The 23,640-nt window shown below is 38.9% G+C and overlaps 1 protein-coding gene across 1 annotated transcript in view; it reads right to left on the bottom strand.

Annotated features, from left to right (window-relative positions):
• The window catches only part of Cenpp (centromere protein P), a 176,937-nt gene extending 153,361 nt beyond the window's left edge, over positions 1-23,576 (bottom strand). Inside the window, exons 1-5 of the mRNA XM_034510789.2 lie at positions 23,252-23,576; positions 20,597-20,775; positions 18,206-18,294; positions 9,171-9,259; positions 3,083-3,179 (exon numbers count right to left, since the gene is read on the bottom strand). Of these exons, the coding sequence (XP_034366680.1) occupies positions 3,083-3,179; positions 9,171-9,259; positions 18,206-18,294; positions 20,597-20,775; positions 23,252-23,358 (561 nt within the window). The 5' untranslated portion in view covers positions 23,359-23,576. The remainder of the gene's footprint in view (positions 1-3,082; positions 3,180-9,170; positions 9,260-18,205; positions 18,295-20,596; positions 20,776-23,251) is intronic.
• Between the last annotated feature and the right edge of the window lie 64 nt (positions 23,577-23,640).

The raw sequence follows: 23,640 nt of genomic DNA, 5'->3' as shown, positions 1-23,640 counted from the left end.
CTTACAAATACTGCAAAAACTACCTCCCCTGAAGACATATGTGGTGTTTTAAATAAGAACAGTCCCCAATGGCTCATATATTCAAATGCTTAGTCACCAGAAAATGAACTGGTTCTAAGAAGGATTATAAGGTTGGAGCAGGTGTGTCACTGGGGTTAGTGATGTTTGAGGTTTCAAAAGCCCATGCCAGACCCAACATATCTCTCAAAGCTTGTAACAGACGTGAGCTTACAACTACTTCTCTAACACATGCCTGCCTGTTGCCATGCTCCCTGTCATGATAATAATGGACTAACCTTCAGAAATATAAGCAAGTCCCCAACTGAATGCTTTCTTCTGTAAGTTGGTCATGGTGTCTCTTCACAGCAAGAGAATGCTAAGACAATATACATAAAAGAATAGACACTTGTGTTCATGGCCTGGAAATTTTACATTGTTAAGACAACAAAACCACCTTCAGTGAAATCCCCATGAAAGTATCAATGATGTTTTGCAGAAGCATTGAAAAAAGAATCTACTCTAAAATTTATATAGACTATCCACAGATCCCATATAAACAAACAAAAAATCTTGAAAAAGAACCAAGAAAGATGACTCATACTTATTAACTTCAAGACTTTTTATAAAAGTACAATAAGAAGCCGGGCAGTGGTGGCACACGACTTTAATCCCAGCACTTGGGAGGCAGAGGCAGGCAGATTTCTGAGTTTGAGGCCAGACTGGTCTACAGAGTGAGTTCCAGGACAGGCAGGGCTACACAGAGAAACCCTGTCTCGAAACCCACCCCCCCAAAAAAATACAGTAAGAGAAACAATATTATTGCCATATTTACATACTTATAAGTGATATAAAAATTAAAGTGCCCAGAAATAAATAAATACAAGAAAATCGAACAAAATCATAAGAATTACTTGAGGGACTGCTGAATGGAAACTGACCATGTTTCATTCTGAAGAAAGTCTGATTGATGCCTGTATGCTGAGATGTGATTTATGCTGGCTCCTCCAGAACAGGTTTTGTGTGGGTTCATAGCTGTTAATAACTTAGTGCCATGGAAATAAGTAGGACGGGAGGATTAGAACACAACCAAACAGCTTTTGCTTATGCCCCTAAACATATTCTACAGCAGTTTTTTAAAGTATTTCCATTAGACTTAAAACCATTACTTCATAAAAACCAGGCTTCAATATTTATACTCAAGATGCACAATAATCCAGCAGTTCAAAATAGTCCAGCATAGAAATTATAAGTGACCCCAAAAATTCTACCAGAGAAACTTCTACAGCTATTAAACAGCTTCAACAAAGTGGCTGGATATAAAATTAACTCAAGCAAATCAGTAGCCTTCCTTTATACAAATGATAAACAGGCTGAGAAAGCAAATAGGGAAATAATGCCCTTCACAATGGTCACAAATATAAAATATCTTGTAACTCTAACCAAACAACTGAAAGATCTGTATGACAAGAACCTCAAGTGTCTCAAGAAAGAAATTGAAGAAGACCTCAGATTATATTGTTTTTTAACAATATATAATAAGGTTTTTGAGACACAGTCTACAATTCTACATAGCCTTGGCTATCCTAGAACGTGATGGAAACCAAAATGGTCTCGAACTCATGCAGACCTGCCTGTGTCTGCCTTACGAGTGTGAGGTTCAAAGGCATGCGCTACCACACCCAGTGCTATATACTCTTTACACGCATTTTCTTGTAATTTATGCATTCCTCAAAGGGGAATTTTCAAAAATAAAATTTACAAGTAAGTTCAACTATAATGAACAGTCAAAATAAAATTCTGTGTCAATTATTTATTCATTTATACTGAAGCTTCTCACCCATTTATTGCAAGTGACTGTTAATTTATGAAAGGAGTGGCAATATTTTCTATTCTTTGAAATTTAAAGCAAGAAATTGGTGCATGGCTTTAATCTCAGCACTGGGGAAGCAGAGCCAGGTGGATCTCTATGAGTCTGAAGACAGCTTGGTCTGCATAGTTCAGGAAAGTCAGAGCTACTCTGTCCAGAAAGAGAGAGAGAGAGAGAGAGAGAGAGAGAGAGAGAGAGAGAGAGAGAGAGAGAGAGAGAGAGAGAGAGAGAAAAGAGAGAAAGAAAAAGAGAGAGGAAGAAAGAAAAAAGAAAAAAAGAGAGAAAGAAAGAAACAAATGTTCTGTAGCATAGGGGCTTTCCAGGTGTTCAGCGGTCTCCATAAATTGGCTAAGTTTTAGAAGCTATGCTTAGTGCTTCCCATACTTTCAGTTAACCCAGTCATTCCGGATTTCTGACGGGGTTGAAAACCTATAGTCTCATAGCCAATCCTGGCTATTTACTTTGAGAGAAAAGATCTGAGTGGATGGTTTTCAACTGACATTCATTCTGAAGACAGGACATAAGCCAGGTTCAGAACTAAGTCTTTTAGTTGAGAGAGATGGCAGAGGTTCTATTTAGTTAACAAAAATGATGGACTGGGTATTAGGCCTATCTTGTACTTTAACAATTACAACATGGTAATATAGTTTGTGTTCAATTTATATCTGAGAGAAAAAGAGTCTTTTAATTGGACAAAAAGGGGGTAGTGTTGTGGATAGCCCAGCCTTTTGTTTTCATGGTATTTCCACTCCTGGGAGGGGCTGCAGAGAAGGAGTAAATCTTGTGAACCTTCTGTCCAATTGAATTTGTAAAATAAAGGCTAGAGCCAGTGATTGGGCAATAGAAGGGGAGGTGGAGAAAAAGGGGAGGAGTCGGAAGAGGAGGGAGAAGAGGAGTTGCAGGGGGGAGGTGAGAGGAGAAGGGAGGGGAAAGAGAGAGGAGCCTTGGAGCCATTGGTGGAAGGACAAGGAGGAGGAGAAGAACTTGGCTTAGAAAACCGCAGGTTTTAAGGGATCTCATAGCTGGGGAATAGAGTAGTGCAATGGTAAATCTGCCCAATCCAAGGCTTGCAGTTTATAATCATAAATATTGAGTTGTGTTTTCCTTGACAGGACGTGTTTGGGTCAGAGATTTACCACAACAGCTATGACTCACCACAATCAATACCAGCTCATTTTTTTGTATATATTTATATTCAAAGACTTCAGACTTTACCTTGAAATGCTTAAATGTGTTCTCACGATATTCATACCACTCCACAAAAAAATGCAGACTTCGGAAAAACATGGGCAAGTCTCTTTTTTCTTCTGCTCTGTTAAGAGTAATATGCCATGGTTAATAAATAGTATGAAATGACAGGCTTACTTTACACTTATTTCTTAATTTCTTTCTATGTACTGCTGCTGTTGCTAAAACAATTCATTACAAGTAGACTTTTACTAGAAAAAAATAGTAAGATTAAGCCAAGAAATTTAGGAGCCACGTCTCAGTATGACGTGGAGGAAGGAGGAACATGCAAATGTGAAACAGGTGCATGCATAAAGCAGTATAAAGATGACCTGGGATACAACTACAAGTACTGGCATGCATTCATGACTCTATATACACACTTATTCACATATGTATATAAAAGGTCATATGATTGCATGTGTGTGTGTGTGTCTGAGTATAAGCACAGAATTCCTAGTTCTGTCTCCTGAAAAGGCCAAGAAACAAAACACTCCAAAAGCAATGAACACATCTTGTGTCTAACCTTGGCTTCTAATACCAGTCCCAACTAAAAGTCCTCAATCCATGAACGGAACAGAAGAGGTTTTATATATTGTAATTTCTGGAAACCTTTTAATATCAAATTATGAGAAAGTGCTTGAAGATATTCAAAGAATATCCTCAATATATAAAGTATCATATGGCTGCAGGAGCCAATTCAAAAAGATTTCTAGTGGCCAATTTTCAGATATGTTGATCACCAACATAAATAAAAAGATTAAGAAATTATTTAACAGGGTTGGAGAGAATGCTCAGTGGTTAAGAACATTTACTGCTCTTTCAGAGGACACAAATTCAGTTCCCAACATTTATATCTGGTAGTTTAGAACTACTTAGATGTCCAGTTTTATAGTATTTTTTGCCTCTCAGGGTACAAACACACACACACACACACACACACACACACACACACACACACACACAAAGAAAAACTTCAAAAGTACTCATCAAAAATGAGAATGATTGATACAACCCAGGCAATACAGAGATGTAAACACAATATATTTACAAAATAATAGAGACATGGCCCCCAGTTAAGGCAGCAGGCTATACACCCTTCTTCAATTTTTTTGACCCAGAATTGTTCCTGTCTAAAAGAAATGCAGGAATAAAAATGGAACAGAGACTGAAAGAAAGGCCACCCCGTGATTGCCCAACTTGGGATCTATCCCATGTGTCCACACCAAACCCTGACTCTATTACTGGTGCCATATTGTGCTTGCAGACAGGAGCCTGTCATGGCTGTCCTTTGAGAGGTTCTACCAGCAGCTGACTGAGACAGACGTAGACACTTACAACCATCCATTAGATTGAGGTCAGGGACCTCTATGTAAGAGTTAGGAGAAGGACTGAAGGAGCTGAGGGGAATGGCAACCCCATTCCCCATTCCCCATAGGAAGAACAACAGTGTCAACTAACCCAGACCCCTTGTAGCTCCCAGAGACTAAGCCAAAAACCAAAGAGCATACTTGGGCCCCAGGCACATGTGTAGCAGAGGACTGCTTTTCTGGCTTCAGTGGGAAAGGATTCATTTAATCCTGTGGAAACTTGATGCCCCAGGGAAGAGGGATGCTGGTGGGATGAGGTGGGAATGGGTAGTGGGTGGTGGGTGGGCGAACGTCCTCTCAGAGGTGGGGGGGGGGGCAATGGGGTGAAGATTCAGGGAGGAGAGACCAGGAAGGGGGACAACTTTTGGAATATAAATAAACAAAATAATAGAAAAAAAGTAATACAGATTTGTTTTTCAAGCACAAAACCAAATTCTACTGGAAAATGAGGGGAACATGCAAGAGTGAAAAAGTTACCATTCTCAGACAACATTGTGTTATATGTATACACACACAAAAAAGACAAGAAATTAGGAGGTAGAGAGAGTTGGGAAGAGAAAGGGGACAAAAGAAACAATGAATAAAAATGATTCAAATATATTAGGTATATATATTTAAAATGTTAAAATGACTTCCATTATGTTTAACTAATATAAACTAATAAGTTATTCTAAGAATATAATATTTGAGAGGGAGATATGCTGAGAAGGAAAAGTCTATCACCCATACAATATTTTCTCAAAGATGTTTAACATGAATTGATCAAAAGAAGAAAAAAATAAGGAAACTTATATTGGAAAACAAGTGAAATCAATATCTGGTACCATTATTGGGGGCAAGAACCTGAATTAAAGAGGTTATAGGTACTAATGGAGAACTTACTCCTCTTTTTCCCATTAATTAATTAATTTAATTACTTTATATCTGGATTGGAGCTTCCCTTCCCTCTTCCTGTCCCCTTATGCACCACACCTTTCTCCTCTCCAGTTTTTTCTGTGCTTCTTTACTTAATTTTTCTCTTAATATATCTATATCTCTACTGGAGAGGTAGCTCAGTGTCTAGAGGACCCAGGCTCAGTTTCCAGTACCCACATGGCAGCTCATAACAGTCTGTAACAAGGGGATTTAGCACCCTCTTTTCACCTCCATAGCAACCAGGCACACACATACCTACTGTTAGCTCTCAAACTCAGAATAGCTGAAGTGCCTATTTAACGTATCAAAGTGGACACTAGCTGCCAGGTTCTTTCTACATCTCTCAGTCACCCCCTGCTATGGCTTACAGCAGGCATATCCTGACCCCTACCCTAAACTTCTCTAGCTCAGATATTGGGCTGGGCTTCCCTCCTTGCAGCTGCCCCTCCCTATATAATCCAACCACTCTGGTTACCTGGTCTTTCTGTCTACCTTCATGATTAGAAGCAATTTCTAAGTCTATACTTAGAAGACAACAAAAGGAAATTTAAAATATTGAGCTTGATTATGATAATATTAGCAGTACTTTACCAGAGCTAGATTAATGGCTTATCAGCACTCCACTGATAAATGTCAAAACTCTGAGCTTTTGAAGTCTTCGTATAACAAACACATAGAGAAAGGGAAAGAAATCTGGAAGATTTTTTATTCCTTATATACTTTAAATCACTTTCCTAGACCTTTACAACTTGTATTTACATACCTTAAAACACTTGCCTAGACCCTCATAATTTACCTACACTTTCACATCCTCAGATCTTTTACCTACATGCAGGAAAATACTCATACATACAAAATAAAACAAAATTTTTAAAAAAGCATAGATTGCTGGCATTGGAGATACATGCCTTTAATCCTAGCACTTAGGAGGCAGAAACAGCCAGATTTCCGAGTTCAAGGTCAGCCTAGTCTACAGAGTGAGTTTTAGGATAGCCAGGGATACATGGTTTAGAACCCTGTCTCAAAAAACCCCTACTCCCCAAAAGGAAGAAGCATATATAGAAGAATGGGGGAAGCCTAGTAGATCTAGTAAAAGACAGGAACACACACAAGAGCGGATAAGATCACAGACGTGTGTGAAGTGAAGCAGGGGCACACCTCACAGGCACATGTGTCTAAGGTTACCACGCAATGGAAGGCGCACTATAAAACTCTACCCTTCTGAGTAAAGAGTGAACAGAAGATGTATGCCTATACCACAGTGGCTTTTAAAAAGCCCTGTGAGAAAGTAAAAAAAAAAAAAAAAAAAAAAAAAAAAAAAAAAAAAAAAAGCTTAGCCAGGACAAAAGGACCTTTAAGAAGAGAAAACATAAAAAGTAGCCTCTGAGCTCTGGTATAGCCCCATATACCATGTCCTGTTCAAAAACGAAAAGAAAAGGTGTTCATCAAAATTTTGAAAGGTACTGTAAAAAGACAAAGTACATACCCTGAAAAATGCACAAATGAAGAGGTACTTATTTTCAAAACAAAGAATTTTCAAAAGAATGGTGAAAAAATAACTATAAGTCATATAATGTGAAAAACACAGAATGGAACTTGGACGAAGTCAAATGGACAGCATCATGTAAAGACGCACAGCTAACAACCAGGGACATGAAACAAATATATTCTAGAAGAGCTTAAAAACAGAAAAGAAAGAAAAATGAACAAGTGTTAAACCAAGCATGGTGAAATATACATTTAATCTCACCACTAGGGAGGGTCAAGAAGACCATAAATTCAATACCAGCTTGGGTTAGTGAGAACTTGTCTCAAAAAAAAAAAAAAAAAAAAAAAAAAAAAAAAAAAAAAAAAAAAAGAAAGAAAGAAAGAAAGAAAGAAAAGAAAAGAAAAGAGAATCCACTCACCAAATCAGGAAGAAAAAAGCAAGTATTAAAGAGGATGTGGGTAACTACAAGTCTTGCATGTTGCTAGTGGAAATGCAATGCAGTAATCACTTGGGAAAGCAGCTTCCCAGTGTCTTATAAAGTTAAACACACCCTTGCCATACAACCCAGTACTATTTCTAGGTATGTAGCCTATAGCGGAAGTCAGCAAACCTTTACTATTTCCAGGTACTTGGCCTACAGCAGAAGTCAACTGATCTTTTCTCAAACAGCATAATAGGAAATGTGTCAGGATTGGAGGTTATATGATTTTTATCTTAATTTCTCTATACCATGTCAGTATTCCATGAAGTCAATTATAGACAACATGTAAAAGAATGGGCATGAACGTGTGCCAATAAGATGTCTCTTCTAAAGACTTATGAGGCATAGTTTGCCCAGCCCTGAGAGAAATGAACCATACATACAAAAGCACTGTATCAGAAAGACGTGCCATGGTGGACTGCCAGAAAGAACTATTACTAACATACATGTGCAAACAAGGGTCAGCTGCTGCTGGAGCACAGGCATGTAGCCTCCGATCCTGTCAGAATCAGAGACTTTAAGTGACTGGAGCAAAGCAAAGAAAGAAAAAATATCCATGGCTATCAAAAGAGAAAAAGGTCAACCATCTGCCTCTGAGAGAGGCCCAAGATCGCTTCTGATGCTAAGACAAAGAATCACTACTTCTGGAAAAGGAGCAGTAGTGCAAACCCTCGGGTTCCATGGAAGGAACCAGGCCTTCATTGGGCCTGTGACCCTGCACAACACTGATCAGTGGTGCCACATGTCTGCAAGATAAGGCAAGATGGTCAGAATTTTAGGGTAGCCTGTGTAACTGAAACACCCTGCCACACACACACACCCTATAACACACAGAAAAATAATAATCCTGAAGCAGAGATGCCTCAGCAGTAAACAGCAAGCACTTGAGAGGACCTACATATGGTTCTAGGCACCCAAGCCTGGGCCTGTAACTCCAGCTCCAGGGGATCTGATACTACTGCCCTTCTGAACTCATGTAAACACACATACATGTAATTTAAAGAAATTAAAAAAAAATCTTTAAAATAGTAATAATAATCACAAACACAGTTTAACTGTTGATTAACACTGAGTTAGTCCATCACATTAACAGCATGATAAAAGGTTGGCACAAGTCACTCAATATTTGCTTCAGTTTGCTTTCCCACAGGCAATGCCTACCATTCAACCAAAAGTTATGAGACAAAGACTAAGAAAAATTACCCATTATAAACTAATCAGCAGACCTGAACTCAGAAATGATTCAGAGATTGGTATTTGTTAAATAGGAGCTCTCCTATATCCATGGTTTCGCATGTATTCCCAGCTACTAAAGAGGCTAAGGTAGAAGAGTCAAAGTTTAAAACCAGTTATGGCCACATACAGAGACCCAGTCTCACAACCAACATTATGATTAATATAGTAAAAGCTCCAGTTAAAAGGTGATCAGCATATACATACAGTGACCTTCTTTTTCTGACCTCCAAAGGCACTGCACACACTTGGTATGCAAACATATACGCAGGCAAAACACCTATACAATTTTTACAAAGAAAAATTATTTGATATATATTTTAAAACAGAAACCAAAAAAATGTAAAGAAAAATTTAAAACCTGTGGTGTAAAAATTAACTACAAAGCAATAGATTTGTAAATCAGGAGCTGGAGAGATGGCTCAGTGGTCAAAAAAAGCTGTTCTTTCAGAGGACCCAGGTTTCATTCCCAGCACTCACTTGGCAGATGACAACTGTAAACTCAAGTTTCGGGGATCTGACATTCTCACGCAGACATATGCACATAAAAATAAATAAACTATTTTTAAAAATTTGTAAACAGCTCACCTAGATGCAAATTCACTTAGTTCTGAATATTCTGTGGGCTCCATTACTATGCTGAGGTCAGTTATAATAGAAGATTTTTTTTCTTTAGTCTAAAATAAAGATAAAAAGTTTATGTACAAGAGCAGACTATCTTTAAGACAAAATATTTTAAAATATGCAAATAAAAAATCGACAAGAAATGATAAGATATTGGCTATTTGTCAAGTAAATTAAATGATAAATTCAGTACTTACTAAAACCTAAAATGATTTCCAAATTCATTACTTAAATTAAATATTGACACCATAAATATTAGGAGAAATTAAATTTTAAAAACTTCCAACCAAACAATAGAGACATAACTAGCAAATGTAATTATATAAAAATTTAAATTATCTGTAGGGTGGTCATAGTGCATGCCTCGTCTGTCCTAGAACTTTATATCGACCAGCCTGGCCTCAAACTCACAAAGATCCACCTGCCTCTGCTTCCCAGAGCTGGGATTAAAGGAGTGCGTCAGCATGCCTAGTTATGTTCCAGAGACATTCTTACAACTCAAATTTTAAAAAGACAACATAATTAAAAATTGGACAAAGGACTTGAATAAAAATTCTCCAAAGCAATATACAAATAGTAATCTATAGTTAAATAACATGCTGTTATTATTGTTCTTTAAATAAAAATATATACATATACAAGCATGCATACACACATATTATATGGATTCTTGTAAGCTTTAGCTAAGCCGTCAACTTTGAAATAAGGTATCTCAGCTTGCCATGTTGAGTTGGCACTATACAGAAATTAATAGCCATATTGGTCTGAAAATGTTAAATTTAATTTTTCCCATTTGTTAATTACCAGGGGCTAATACACTGTATTAAATATGTAAGTTCTTACCTATGTGGGTTTGGTCACAGAATCACAGAGAAAATGATGGACATACCTTTACTACCTAGTAGTTCCATTTGATCTAGTAACTGCTCTCCTAGTCATACAGCCAAAACAAACCCATATATCCACTGAAAATTCTTCCCATGAGTGTTTATACAGCACTAGTCATAACAACCAAGAGAGAAAACAACTTCACCAACTGCTGAAATGGACGAAAAGCAGTACTTCTGCATATGGGATATTACTTCTGCCCCACCAAGGTACTAACACATGCTATATATAACAAGATAAGCCTTGAAAACATAATAAATAAAAAAGAAGGCACACAAGAAACCACATTTTATATGATTCCATTTCCATGATATGTTCAAAGTAGGAAATAAAAAGCAGATTAATGCTTCCTTTGGTCTGCAAAAAAAAGAGGAAGAAATAAAAGGTTTATCACAATGAAGCTTTCTTTTTTAAAAAAAAATTTTAAGGAAAAAATAGGATGTTGAAGAGTTACCAGCACTTGTGCCCTTGCAGAGAACTTCCCTACAGTTCTATGTACCGCACGATGACTCACGACCTCTTTAATGCCAGTTCCATGAGATCCAATGCTACCTCCTGGATGCCACGGGCACCAAGCACAGACATGGCATACATACAGATAAAGTAAAATAAGTAAATAAATAAAAAATTTAAAAAGAAAACATAGAAAGGCTAGGAAAAAAACTCTCTCCCTCCCTCCTTCCCTCCCTGCACGTGCATGCATGCATGCGTGTGCATGTGCACGTGTGTGTTAGACTTTGGTCTTGTACCCATAGACACAGGCAGTTCAGTTTGGGATTCAGTGCCCTGGCCTGTACATCTCTTACAAAGTTGTAGTTTCTGCTTAGCTAGTGTAAAGCTAACTTCATCCCTGCCCTGCCATTGGTCCTGCTAACCATGTCACTTCTGAACTGATAAAAGGGAAATGGCCTGATAAACACCTCTGCCCTCAACGGCCTTGCAGTCTGAATTGGTCATTTTTTCTATCATGTTCTTTTTTTTTTTTTTCATTTTTTCTTCTTTTTTTAGGTTTGAGCAGGTCTGCTCAGCTTGCTTGATGAGTAGATACACCAAGGCTGTGTATTCTGCAATATACAATTCTCAAAACAAATTTTAGTATCAAGATAATTTTTTAGAGGGCTGACATTTTATTAAAGATGTTGGTTCTAACAACTTTTCTTTTTTTTCCTTTTTTTATTGGATATTATATTTACATTTCAAATTTTATCCCCTTATCCCATTCCCCCCACCACCCAGGAACCCCTTATCCCATCCTCCCCCCTCTGCTTCTTGAGGGTGTGCACCCAACTACCCCCCACTCCCACCTCCACACCCTCAGATTCCTCCCCACTCAGTGTTCAGCCTTCATGGGACCAAAGATCTCCTCTCCCACCTATGCCCAACAAGGCCATCCTCCCCTACATATACAGCTGGAGTCATGGGTCCTTCCGTATGTGCTCCTAGGCTGGTGGTTTAGACCCTGGGGAGCTCTGGTTGGTTGGTATTGTTGCTCTCCTCATGGAGCCACCAACCCTTTCAGCTTCTTCAGTCTTCTCTCTAACTTCTCCATTGGGAACCCTTGATCAGATCAATGGTTAGCTGTGAGTATCTGCCTCTGGGTATGTCAGACTTAGGGGGACTTCTAAGGAGACAGCCATATCAGGCTGCTGTCAGCATGCACTTCCTGGCATCCATATCAGCATCTATTTTTGGTGACTGCACATGGGATGAATACCCAGGTGGAATGGTCTCCAGACAACCTCTCCTTCAGTTTCTGTCCCACACTTTGTCTCCATATTTGTTCCCTTGGGTATTTTGTTACTAAGTAAGACCTAGGCATCCTCACTTGTTCTTCCTTCTTCATGAGCTTCATGTGGTCTGTTAGTTGAATCTTTGTTGTTTCAAAATTTTGGGCTAATATCCGCTTATCAGGGAGTAAATACCATGTGTATTCTTTTGTGATTGGGTTACATCATGTTCTTTTAATAGGAGGTCTCAACGGACTTTTGAGCTATGAATAGAAATCTCCAAGAAAGGGGCCCTAGAGTCAGGTATAGTAGCTCACACCTGCAACGCCAACATTTATGAGCCCTGAAGCTAGAGGATTGGCACAAATAAGTGGCCAGCCTAGACTACATGGTGGGTTCTAAATGAGCCTGGACTACAGTATGAGAGACCTTGTCTCAACCTTACCCCTACCACTTCACCACCAAAAATATTTAAAAAGATACTAATTTTACAAACTGTATATACTTTTAAGGCAGGAGTCAGTTTCCCATAGGCAGTAAGGGAAAAGGTCTGAGGTTAAACTGCCAAGTGGTCAAATCAGCATGGGTAGATAACAAAGAGAACATAATTCAGTCAACAGGCAGCATGACACAAGACAAAGTTGGAGACCAGCAACAAATACAAGGTGAGCAACTTGCAATGGTAGCCAAAGTTAATGGCAGCCAGCAGATCCAAAAAGGTCGGCAGCTAATAAAGAAACTTAAAAATGGACAGAAATGGGCTTCAGCGAGCAATCACTGCTATAACTGGGCAAAGAACATGTGATCATCATGCAGAGCCTGTTGGCTCCCCATCTGCTTGGCCCAAGGATATACCTAGAGAATGAGCAAACTGCAACAAAAATTATCTCAGTCTTTGTCCAGTTTCTGTTGTAAGTCCTAGAAGAAGCCACTAGACACACAGGTTAGCACTTTCTGCCTTTCTTGAGGAGTTCTCCAACTTTTCTATGTCTCATTTTTCCTTAACAAATCTTCTTTGACTTTGCTTATTCCTCCTTTGTCTGTAACTTTACCTAACATTGACATGAGCCTTAAAAACTTAAGACACTCCCTATCTGTGTCTCATGGTCCCACCTGGGTGGCACAGCAGCGGTGTCTTATTTTGTTGAAATGAAGAAAATAGACAAAAATCCATGATTTTGTTTCTCTGCCTTGATTTTGGAATCTGTTTATATTAACAATGAGGTGTTGCTGAGCATTTAAAGAGTACGCACAGATTCTAAATTAAAAAAAAAAAAAAAAACCTTAAAGACCCCGTCTCAGGTTGACTTTTGGTCATTGCTGATTAGTAGTCAGTCACCTAAGTTCCTGGGTCAAGCTTTTCTGGGGTGAAAGATACCTTCTGTGCTTTCCAAAATCTGTACCAACATGAAACGCAGTATATTAATATTTCAATATTTGGCTTCAAATATTCAAATAAACAAGTTGCTTTTAAAGCCTGTCATGATGAAATGATATTCTCTTCATTTAAAAAGTGCCTACTCTTTGGTTCTTTTGTTTCATGGATAGAAGCTACATAAATACCCTTTAGCATCCTACAAACTCCCACCCATCTGACTTATACTGCAAAGACTATGGAAGGTTGATACTGTGTGCTCACTTGTTCTGATGGTCTTAACATGCTTCACAAACACTTCAGTGCGGACAACACCAGGCAGCCAACTGGAGGGAATTAATTCTATGTTCCAAACACCTTTGACAAGAACTGCATCAACAGAAGCAATGACTTATACTCTCTACATAGATTTTCCCATCTTTGTTTCTAACATTCTACTAATAGAACTTAAGGGCACTGTGCCAATTAGTTTTAGGTCAACTTGACAGAAGCTAAAGTCATCCAAGAGGAGGAATCCTCAATTAAGAGAATGCCTCCATATGATCCGGCTGTGGGCAACTTTCTTAATTAGTGAGTTGTGGGAGAGGGCCTAGATTACTGTGGGCTCTGCCATCCCTGGGGTGGTGGTCTTGGCTTCTGTAAGAAAGCAGAATGAGCAAGCCATGCCCAGAACAGTAAGCAGTACCCTCCATAGCCTTTCAATCAGCTCCTACCTCCAGGCCCCTGTCCTGACTTCCTTCCATGATGAACAGTGATGTGGAAGTGTAAAGCAAACTTTCCTCCCCCATCTTGCTTTGGTCATGGTGTTTTATCACAGCAATAGTAACCCTAACTAGGACAGGCATTTTGGTTCAAACACTGTACTAATATTTATTTTGCAAAAATAAGTATTTATAAAACTGAAGCATGTTATTTAAATCTTTTAATTTTCTGACAGCTAAATGTCTCCCTCTAGTGGAATGTTTGATTTTAGGGAAAGGAAAAAAAACCCAACACATTGCTCTGTCTTTATTTTTTTTCCCTAGCAATCTTAAAAGTAAAAATATATACAATAAGCAGGGTAGTGGCAGCACACATCTTGAATCCCAGCCCTCAGGAGGCAGAGGCAGGCGGATCTCTGAGTTCGAGGCCAGCCTGGTCTACAGAGCTAGTTCCAGGACAGCCACAGCTATACAGAGAAACAGTCTCAAACAATAAAAACCAAAAATAAACAAAAACGTTTGTTTTAGGTTACTTTTCTGTTGCTGTGATAAACACCATTTTCAAAAGCAACTTGTAAGAGGAAAAAAATCTTACAATTTCAGGTCCCAGTTCATCACACAGGGAAGTTAGGACAGGAACTTACAGCAGAAGCCATGGAGGAATGCTGCTTATTGAGTTGCTCACTGGCTTATGCTCAGCTATATTTCTTAAACAGTTCAGGACCATCTGCCTAGGGATGATGTCACCCATAGTGACATCCACATCAATCAAAACAATCCCCAACAGATATGCTCCCAGGCCAATATGATCTCAAACTTCTCTCTTCCTTCCCAGGTGATTCTTGGTTAAGTGGACACTAAAAACTAATCAGTACAATGGTAAAGCCATTTTAGAAGATATCTAAATTTACCAATCAATCAAATATATATGTGCATTTCCATTGACCTAGCAATTCTAATATTTTAAAGATTCATTATAAGTATATGAGTGTTTTTCCTGCATGTATATATGGATACCATATACATTCAGGCAGAAGAGGACATCAATTCTTTGGAACTGTAGTGTCAGACAGTTGAGAACTATCATGTGGTATCAGAAACTGAACCCAGGCCCTCTGCAAGAGTAACAAGTGCTCTTAACTGCTGAGCCATCTCTTCAGTGTCTCACCTAATAATTGTATGAAAGACTTCTAGTACCTACACAGTAAGTGTGGCAGCACATGACTAGTATCCAAATTCTCAGGAAACTGAAGCAGATGGAACATGAGTTCAAGGTCATGCACAAGAAGGTTCATAGCAAGATCTTATCCCCCTATACACACACACACACACACACACACACACACTCCACTAAAGAAAAAATTTAAAACAAAAACAAAAAACTTCATTTTATCAGAATTCTAAGTTAACAAAGAAAAATTTAAAAAGGCCTTTGTCCCCTTTTTTCCAACCAATAACTGTAACTATTAACAAGGACTATATAACTGATCCCTCAGGTCCTGTTAATTCCACAGCCATCTGCAGTTCTTTCCAACATCTTACTTGACAGTGATTGTTTAAGAGTTATAAAATTGTTACAGCTCAGAGAGACAATGAGTGCTCTCAACAGAGTCAAGGTAAGCATACTTTTCTGTAGCACATTATTAGCAAAACCAAGCAGTCATCAAATGCCTGCATAATTTAAACATGAACAACAATACAGTCTCTTTGGAGATTCATTTGCGGTATTCAGTCTTCCAAAGAATGTTAACAGTTCTCATATTTCTCTGTATCCCTAAAGTACACAAAGCAGAAAAACGGTTAGTTGTACCTAACACTTTCTTGCTCTGAATTTCAGTGGCCTATGGTGACAAAAGTATGTAACTTAAAGTGAAGTTAAAATATTGTACTTGAATCTTAGGCCAGACCCGCTAATGAGAACACAACCAATCTTTGGGCACAACACATCCTGAAAAGCACAGCTCCACTGAACTCCTTGCTCAAATCACACTCAGACCAGTCTGTATTCAACCGGATCTGTGGACAGGCCTTCCTAGTACAAAACTTTTGATATAAACCATGAAATAACTATTAAAGACATAAACACATATAAAGGCCCTGCCAAGAAGATACCAGAGTCAATTCTCAGACTATAATTCTAGACTATAGAAGTCCTAAGAAGCTGATCTGTCTTCAGTCCAAGTTGTCAGGGGTTATAGTCTGTGCCCCAAAATAGATACCACTATGCAGGGAAACAGATAGTATAACACCATTCAGAAGTGAGAATCACACTCAAAACAAAGAAAATTCAATTGGTCAGTCTATATATTTACAATGGAAAAAAGCTAAGAGTTCCTAGGTCAAAAACATGTGGGCCTTAAAACAGGCTGTCCAACCTGAATGACACTATCAGTTAAGGCTCATGCTCCAGTCCAGTATTTAACAGAGATCTCCATGGTCATTTGTATTGTCTCAGTGATCCTGTATAGCCCTAAGAGTTGATGCTCATTTGGTAACACCATAACTTACATAAGATCACTCACCAATTATCCCTTGATACATGAAAATGTTAACTGTTGTGTGAGTCAATGTTCCCAGGAAAAAGCCACACCTTTAAGATGAAACCTTTTGCAAGACTGATTAACTGATTAAAGCTTCAATGATTATTGAGTTTGGAATGTTTCAATTCCAGGGTCAAATTATAATTTGTCGTAGGCTACCTTTAGTTTCCAAATCACCATTCCTTGCCTTCCTCTGTATTGAACCCAACATCCTGTGGCTAACATATAAAAAACCTTTTAGAATCTATCAACATTTTTTTTTTAATGGATGAGTGCACCTGCAGGGCAAAAGAGGGCATTAGATTCCTTTATAGATAGTTGTGAGCCACATGTGGTTGCTGTGAATTCAACTCAGAACTTCTGGAAAAGGTGCCAACTTTCTTAGCCATTGGCTGAAACACCTCTCCAGCCCTAGAACCTATTAACTTTAAACAGACCACTAGCTTCTACCAATCCAACAGCTAAGAATGGTATCAGATAGCATGAGGCCTGTAACTGAGATCTCCCCACTTTACTGTCTTTTGACATGATAAATGTATTTTTAAATCAACAAATATATTTTGTTCAACTTTGAAATGCCACGCTGGTTTCTGGGTCACACTGGTAATACTGAAGGGTGATACTGAAGTAAATGAATGTTGGGAGCTCATCAGATGATAAGGAGACATTCTACTGCCCATCCTTAGCCTGCTCCAGGCCAGTAATGGCAAATGGTACTGGCAACAAAGAATAGCAAAAGCTCAAAGCTTAGATACCCGAACCTCATCCTTGGATTGCTTTTATTATATGGCTCTCTGACATGTAATGACACACAGGGTACTGACTCAGTCACTGACATCTGTCCCATACAAAAAAACACAATTTGGGGCTTCTTTCATGGCCAAAGACACTAACTGGGATAAAGAATCCTGGAACCTGAGGCTAACTGCTTAAGTGCAGTTAAGTACAGAACCTGAGGTTACAACTGCCTTCCCCACTTCATCCACCTGAGTATCCAAGACCAAGACAGTCTTTCTATCCTTCCTGGCTCTGTTCTTTGTACAAATATCTTATAAACCCAGATAGCAAAACCAACCAGTTCAAACTTCTGCAATTAAAGCATGTGTTCAGTGAGGTTGCTTCTCAAAATTATGACTAGATTTAAACCTTCTCAGAGGCAGCCTCTGGCTGTTGAGCCTGTTCTATTCTAGCCAATAGGGTTCTATGTGATCATTCTGTCTGTTTCACTACCTTAAAGAAAGTCTAGGACAAGGGCATGTCCGCTTTATGTGGTTTAGTAGTCCAAAACAACCTGCAGGGTCATCCTACCTCAAGAGTCTTTCAACATGGGTGTAGTCACAGGAGGACCACTACCTACACAAGAATACCCAACTGGGTGTCCTGACACATAGAAAAGTTATAATATTTGTTGTTTCAACATGATAAAATTATTGGGAAATTTGTTACATGGCAATAATTAAAAGATACTAGCTTGCCCAGCAGCTAAGTGCTGGTGGCATGCAGCACTGCTTCCACAACCTCAGAGATTTCCACTGGGAGCCTAAAATCATCTCCTACCTGGCCTTCAATAAAGCACATATGGGCTCAGCACCAAGTCCATCATATTCAGGTGAGAGGGTGAGGGCACTCTTAAATTTTCTTATATGATACAAATGTGCTATAAAGAACCCTGACTTATGCACTCCCCTCATCTCAACCACTGTAATGGCTAAGTATGGGAACTGTTTCTCTAGGAAAAGTATCCGTTATCACCACCAGCTCCAGTTACCTCAGTTTTCAGAACCTCAAATTCCAGTTGAAATGTAACCATGTTGCAATTTCCTGATAATCTGTGTCTCTGTAGAACTTTCTTTGTATCTGTTAATTAGAAAATAAAATACTTTATTTAAAAGAATACTTTTCTTTGAATACTTAAGTGAATATCTACTGGTGCATAGATGTATGAAAGTATACATCAGTAATCACTTTAAAAAATCTGGAAGAGTCATGTTAAAGTAATTGGCCTTATAAAATGGGATTACTAAAAATGTATACTTTTAAGTTCTCAAGTATATCAATAGTTAAGAAAAATATACACATTCAAAAATATACATACATACATACATACATACTTGTATTTATACATGTGTGTATATCTACTAATATAACCCTAAATTAAATCATGTTAACTGTTATGTTTTATTTTCATTATTTACTTATTTATTTTTGATTCAGGGTCTCTCTATATAGTCCTTGCTGTTCTGAAACTCACTATGTATACCAGGTTGGCCTCAAACTCAGAGATCTGCCTGCCTCTGCCTCCGGAATACTGGGATTAAAGGCATGTACTATCACGCCCAGGCTTTATTTTGACTTTTTTCATATTTATTTGTGCGTGCATGTGGGAGAGAGAGAGAGAGAGAGAAAGAGAGAGAGAGAGAGAGAGAGAGAGAGAGAGAGAGAGAGAGAAAGACAGACATGTGGAAGTCAGAGGGCAACTTGAGGGATCAGTTCTCTTCCTCCATTATATGGGTTCCAGAAAATGAAATCTGGTCATTCTTAGACTAGGTGTTAGTGCCTTTATTTGCTGAACCATTCATCTTGTCTACCTTTCTGAAAAATTTTCAGTATTATCTCATTGTTTGAATTGACCAGTCTGGTAAGATGGCTTAATGGGGTCAAAACACTTGGCACCAAGCTTAACAATCCAGCTCTGATACCTGGAACCCATATAGTGGAAGGAAAGAGCCAACTCCTTCAATTTGTCCTCTGACTTTGATACAAGTACTCTAGTACACGTGTGTCTACGCACACCCATGCTAAATGTACAAACATCACTTTAAAAAGGAATAAAAGGGCCAAAACTTCAAGATTAATCTCCAATGGAATCTTTTTTTTTTTTTTTTTTTTTTTTTTTTTTTTGGTTTTTTGAGACAGGGTTTCTCTGTGTAGCCCTGGCTGTCCTGGAGCTCACTCTGTAGACCAGGCTGGCCTGGAACTCAGAAATCCACCTGCCTCTGACTCCCAAGTGCTGGGATTAAAGGCGTGCGCCACCACCGCCCGGCTCCAATGGAATCTTAGAAATAACATAGGTCACTTTATTTTGTAGACAAGCAGCTCAGATTCATATACATACTGTATTTAAATCTAAGGTTTTTTTTCATTATGAAAGTATACAATAAATATATAGATTATATATAAGTATATATAATAAACTTTAACTTACATACTTTTTAAATTTGAACAGACTAATTTTTTTCATTGCAGTTATAAAGTTTACTTTTCCAGAAAATTCGGAATACACAGGAGCAGAAAGGAAAAGCAAACTACATGCCACCATCCAAAGACGTTTGTTCTACTAAAAAATCCTAACATTCTCTTTTAGCCTCTTTTCTTTGAATTCTCCAGAACGCATTCATACTACATCTCATTTTATTTTTCAAGACAGGGTTTCTCTGTGCAGCTCTGGCTGTCTTGGACTTGCTTTGTAGACCAGACTGACCTTCCACCTCACAGAGATCCATCTGCCTCTGCCTCCCCAGTGCTGGGATTAAAGACATGTGCCACTATACCTGGCTACCACATCTCATTTTAATCCATGTGTGTTGTGCTATTGTGTAAAATAGAAACCAGAATGTGAAAGTCAGTAATTATCATTCATGTTTAGAATTATTAAGTGAAATAGAAGGTACTGTAGAATGAAAAGCTTTCATTTAGTATAAAAAAATCACCTTTGTAAGTAACTTATAGATACATTTGCTAAATGGGATGAATTCACAGCAAACTCAACTCAAAAAAGTTCTTTAATTTTAGTACCTTTAAAAAATTTGAACAGACTTTTTTTTAAAGGAAAGGATAAGAATAGGGTTGGGTTAGTTGGCTGAGTTTTGCCTTGTATTAGTACCTACACTAGATCCTTGGCATATACATGAAAAAAAAAAAGGAGAAAAACATTTGCAAGGAATTGGAAGGGAAGAACTGAGAGCTGAAGGGTCAGTCAGCTAGCCTGGAGGATGTAATGCAGAAACTAGAAGAGAAATGTTGCCTCAACAAGGTGGAAAGAGAGCAGACCCCTGAAAGCTGCCCACTGACCACCATAGCATGTTTGTGTGCACCTCACCCCACTACATACTCATAATGAAATTTAATCACATTCAAGTTAAAAAAAAATGTTGCATACCATTTTCTGTCTCTTCAGTATTTGCAATGTCCTCCATCTTGGAATAGTTTCTTATACTGAAGCCAGTAAGTTTACTTAGAAATGAGAGTTCAGATTTTAAATGTCCAAGCTGACTTCTCAGGTCTTTCAAGGATTCCCATTCCTCAGAATCTGACTGGGAAATTTTTTGAAATGATTTCCTGAAAAGCAAATATCATAGTTAGTTACTCGACAAGCAGTACATTTTTACATACTATACAAATTTCCTCTAGATTCCACCCCACTACCAAAGGTGGGGCTCAGAGAGATAGCTCAATGACTAGACTAAGAACACTGGCTGCTCTTCCAGAGAACCCTAGTTTTACTTGCAGGACATACATGGTGGTTTACAAAACGTAACTCTAGTCCCAGGAGATCCAATGCTCTGTTCTGGCTTCTAGCGGGCACCAGACACAAAAGTATACAGACATACATGTAGTCAGAACAGGGACACTCCAAGGCTTGTAGAGCTTAGGGACTGCCAAGTAAAGTGGCAGACTATAGCTACTCTGTAGGACCTGAAGGAGAAGTGTTATGATAAGAAAAAAAAAAAAAAAAAAAAGACTCTACTCCAAGAAGAGAACATCTCAGAAAATCAGGAAAATGGATGCAACAGGAAATCACATTAAATAAACCAGAAAAGCAAATACTAGTTTTCTCTCATCTGTGAAACCCATATTTAAAAGTTCTCTCCTCTACACACCTCCTGTGTGTGTGTGTGTGTGTGTGTGTGTGTGTGTGTGTGTGAGAGAGAGAGAGAGAGAGAGAGAGAGAGAGAGAGAGAGATTACCAAATCAAGATCATTCAGCCAATAGCAAAGCCAAGTTCTGAAGGCACTCAAGTTTGACATCAGAGGATATAGACACATGGATATAACTAAACAACTTAGTTCCAACTTTCTGGCTGCCAATCCAATCAACTATCAAGATCATTTCAAAAGTATCTTGGAGGATTGACAAGATGGCTCTGCAGGTAAAAGTACCTGCTGCACAAGCCTGACATTGGAGTTTTATAGCCACTGGAAGGAAAGAACTGCCACTTGGACATGTCTGCTCTGACCTCCATATAATTATATGTTATAATTATATAACATATGTTATATGTTATATAACACATGTTATATAATTTTATATATACATGTTATAGCATACAAATGCAATAATAATAATAATTAAGTAGCTCAGGAAACTTGTTGGTCTCAGTCTTCCTTCAAAATGAGAAAAAAAATCCACATTAAATCTACACATTTTGGATTGACATTTAATGTATTCTCTAAATCAGGACTCTTCTAACTTTTCAATTCCATTACTGAGGAGTCCCAGATTACACAGCCAATCTACTATACCAATACTAGGCTTATATTGACATCTTGTGGTGAGTAAAGAAACTATTTTTCCCCGTGGTATGGCAAAGAGCTTCTTAAGAGTATAGGGGCAAGCTGTATTAATAAAATACAAATTCGAATTCGGTAAGTGGGGATGGAGTCAGCCTGGCAGTCTCACCAACTGCCAGGTAATCTTAATGCTTCCAATCTATGGGTCACACCTGAATCAGCAAGCATCTCCCATTCTCACTGTGGAAGAGCATGCATAGGCTGGAGGTCACACACACATTTCTCTCTTTCATCAGTTACAACATTCTCTTATTTTTCTTTAGAACTTCTCCACATTTTTCTGCACTATGGTTATCTGTAGCAGAGAAAAATCTCATTCTCTGCACCTGTACCAAACCATATCTAATAAAATAAAGGTAATTTGTTTTCATGATTAAGATACTAAGTTAATGCTAGTTTCAGCCTGCCTTCTTCTTTGAATGGACAATGCCTGGGCTTTGGGTTTCTCTAGGACCTTAGGCAAACTATTGAACTTTTCTGACACCCAGATCAATTACCTTTAAATAAGGCTTAATTAACAATAGCACCTAATCCAGAGGACTATCACACTCTCCTATAGACAGCATTAGCCATATACCAATTTATCATTGTCCATGCTAGGCTGCCCTGTCCACGCTAGGCTGCCCATGCTATATCCCCAACCCTTATGTTACTAACAATGAAAAAAATAAAACCAGGACCACTTAACTGTCGTTAGATGAGTCACAAAAACAAATCCATGAAACCAGAGTAAGGGAATCCCAACTAGACAAGAACATGCCTGGTGGCTCAGGTAATAACCCTACTACTGGGTGTGGGAGTTGGGGGCTGAGGAAGAGAAGAAGGATCAGGATCTTAAGTTTGAGGTCAAATTGAGCCAATTTCTGAGGTACAGAGTAACAATGTCTCCAAAACTAGAAGAAAAAAAAACCCAACTAGTTAGATACTGTTTCTCGACCCCAAGATTGTTTAAAGAAAAGCAAGATTTTTCTCTTTGATTCTCATCAACCGGGGGAAAACAACCCTTAAGAAAACTATTTTCTGCTGATTATAATCAAGCCATAAGTCCCAAACGCAGGATTCACACTCTGAGGTCATCGCCCTCACAGAATATTGATTCAAGTTCACATTTCAGGACGTCTCCCACTACGTTATTCAGGACGGGGCTTGGGAGGAGTGGGAGGCCAGAACTGTCAGAAGGTTAATAGGTCTGCCGGGTGCTAAGGTGCATGGGCCGGAGGGAAGGATGGATGCGATCCACGTACCAGGGTCCGGACGTCTTCTCCCCGGGGTTCTGCAGCATTCTGCACTCTCGCTGCAGCGCTGCGACCTCCGCCTCCAAGGCGCGCAGTTCGCGGGTCTCAGAATCCATGGCTACCGACTCGACTCGGATCCCAGACACAGCAGTCTGAGCGCCGCGAAAGCCAGACGCTTCAAGCAGCGCGCGCGCTCCCGGCGCGGACCATTCAAGAGCTCGCGGGGGAGAGGCTGCTGGGCAACGCGCGTCCGCCCCCACGGCCTCGAACAGCGTTCCAGAGCCTTACGTTCCTCAGAAAGTTGCGTAGAGTGTCTAGACACTCCCGACGCTTCTGAGAGTTGGTTCGTTCCAAATAGAACGTCAAGCACCAACGGCCGCCCACACCCTCTAACGGCC

The sequence above is a fragment of the Arvicanthis niloticus genome, chromosome 8 (genome assembly GCF_011762505.2).
Source record: "Arvicanthis niloticus isolate mArvNil1 chromosome 8, mArvNil1.pat.X, whole genome shotgun sequence".
In the NCBI taxonomy this organism is placed as follows: domain Eukaryota; kingdom Metazoa; phylum Chordata; class Mammalia; order Rodentia; family Muridae; genus Arvicanthis; species Arvicanthis niloticus.
The sequence above is the reverse complement of the archived record's forward strand: the minus strand, read 5'-3'. Positions and strand labels throughout refer to the sequence as shown.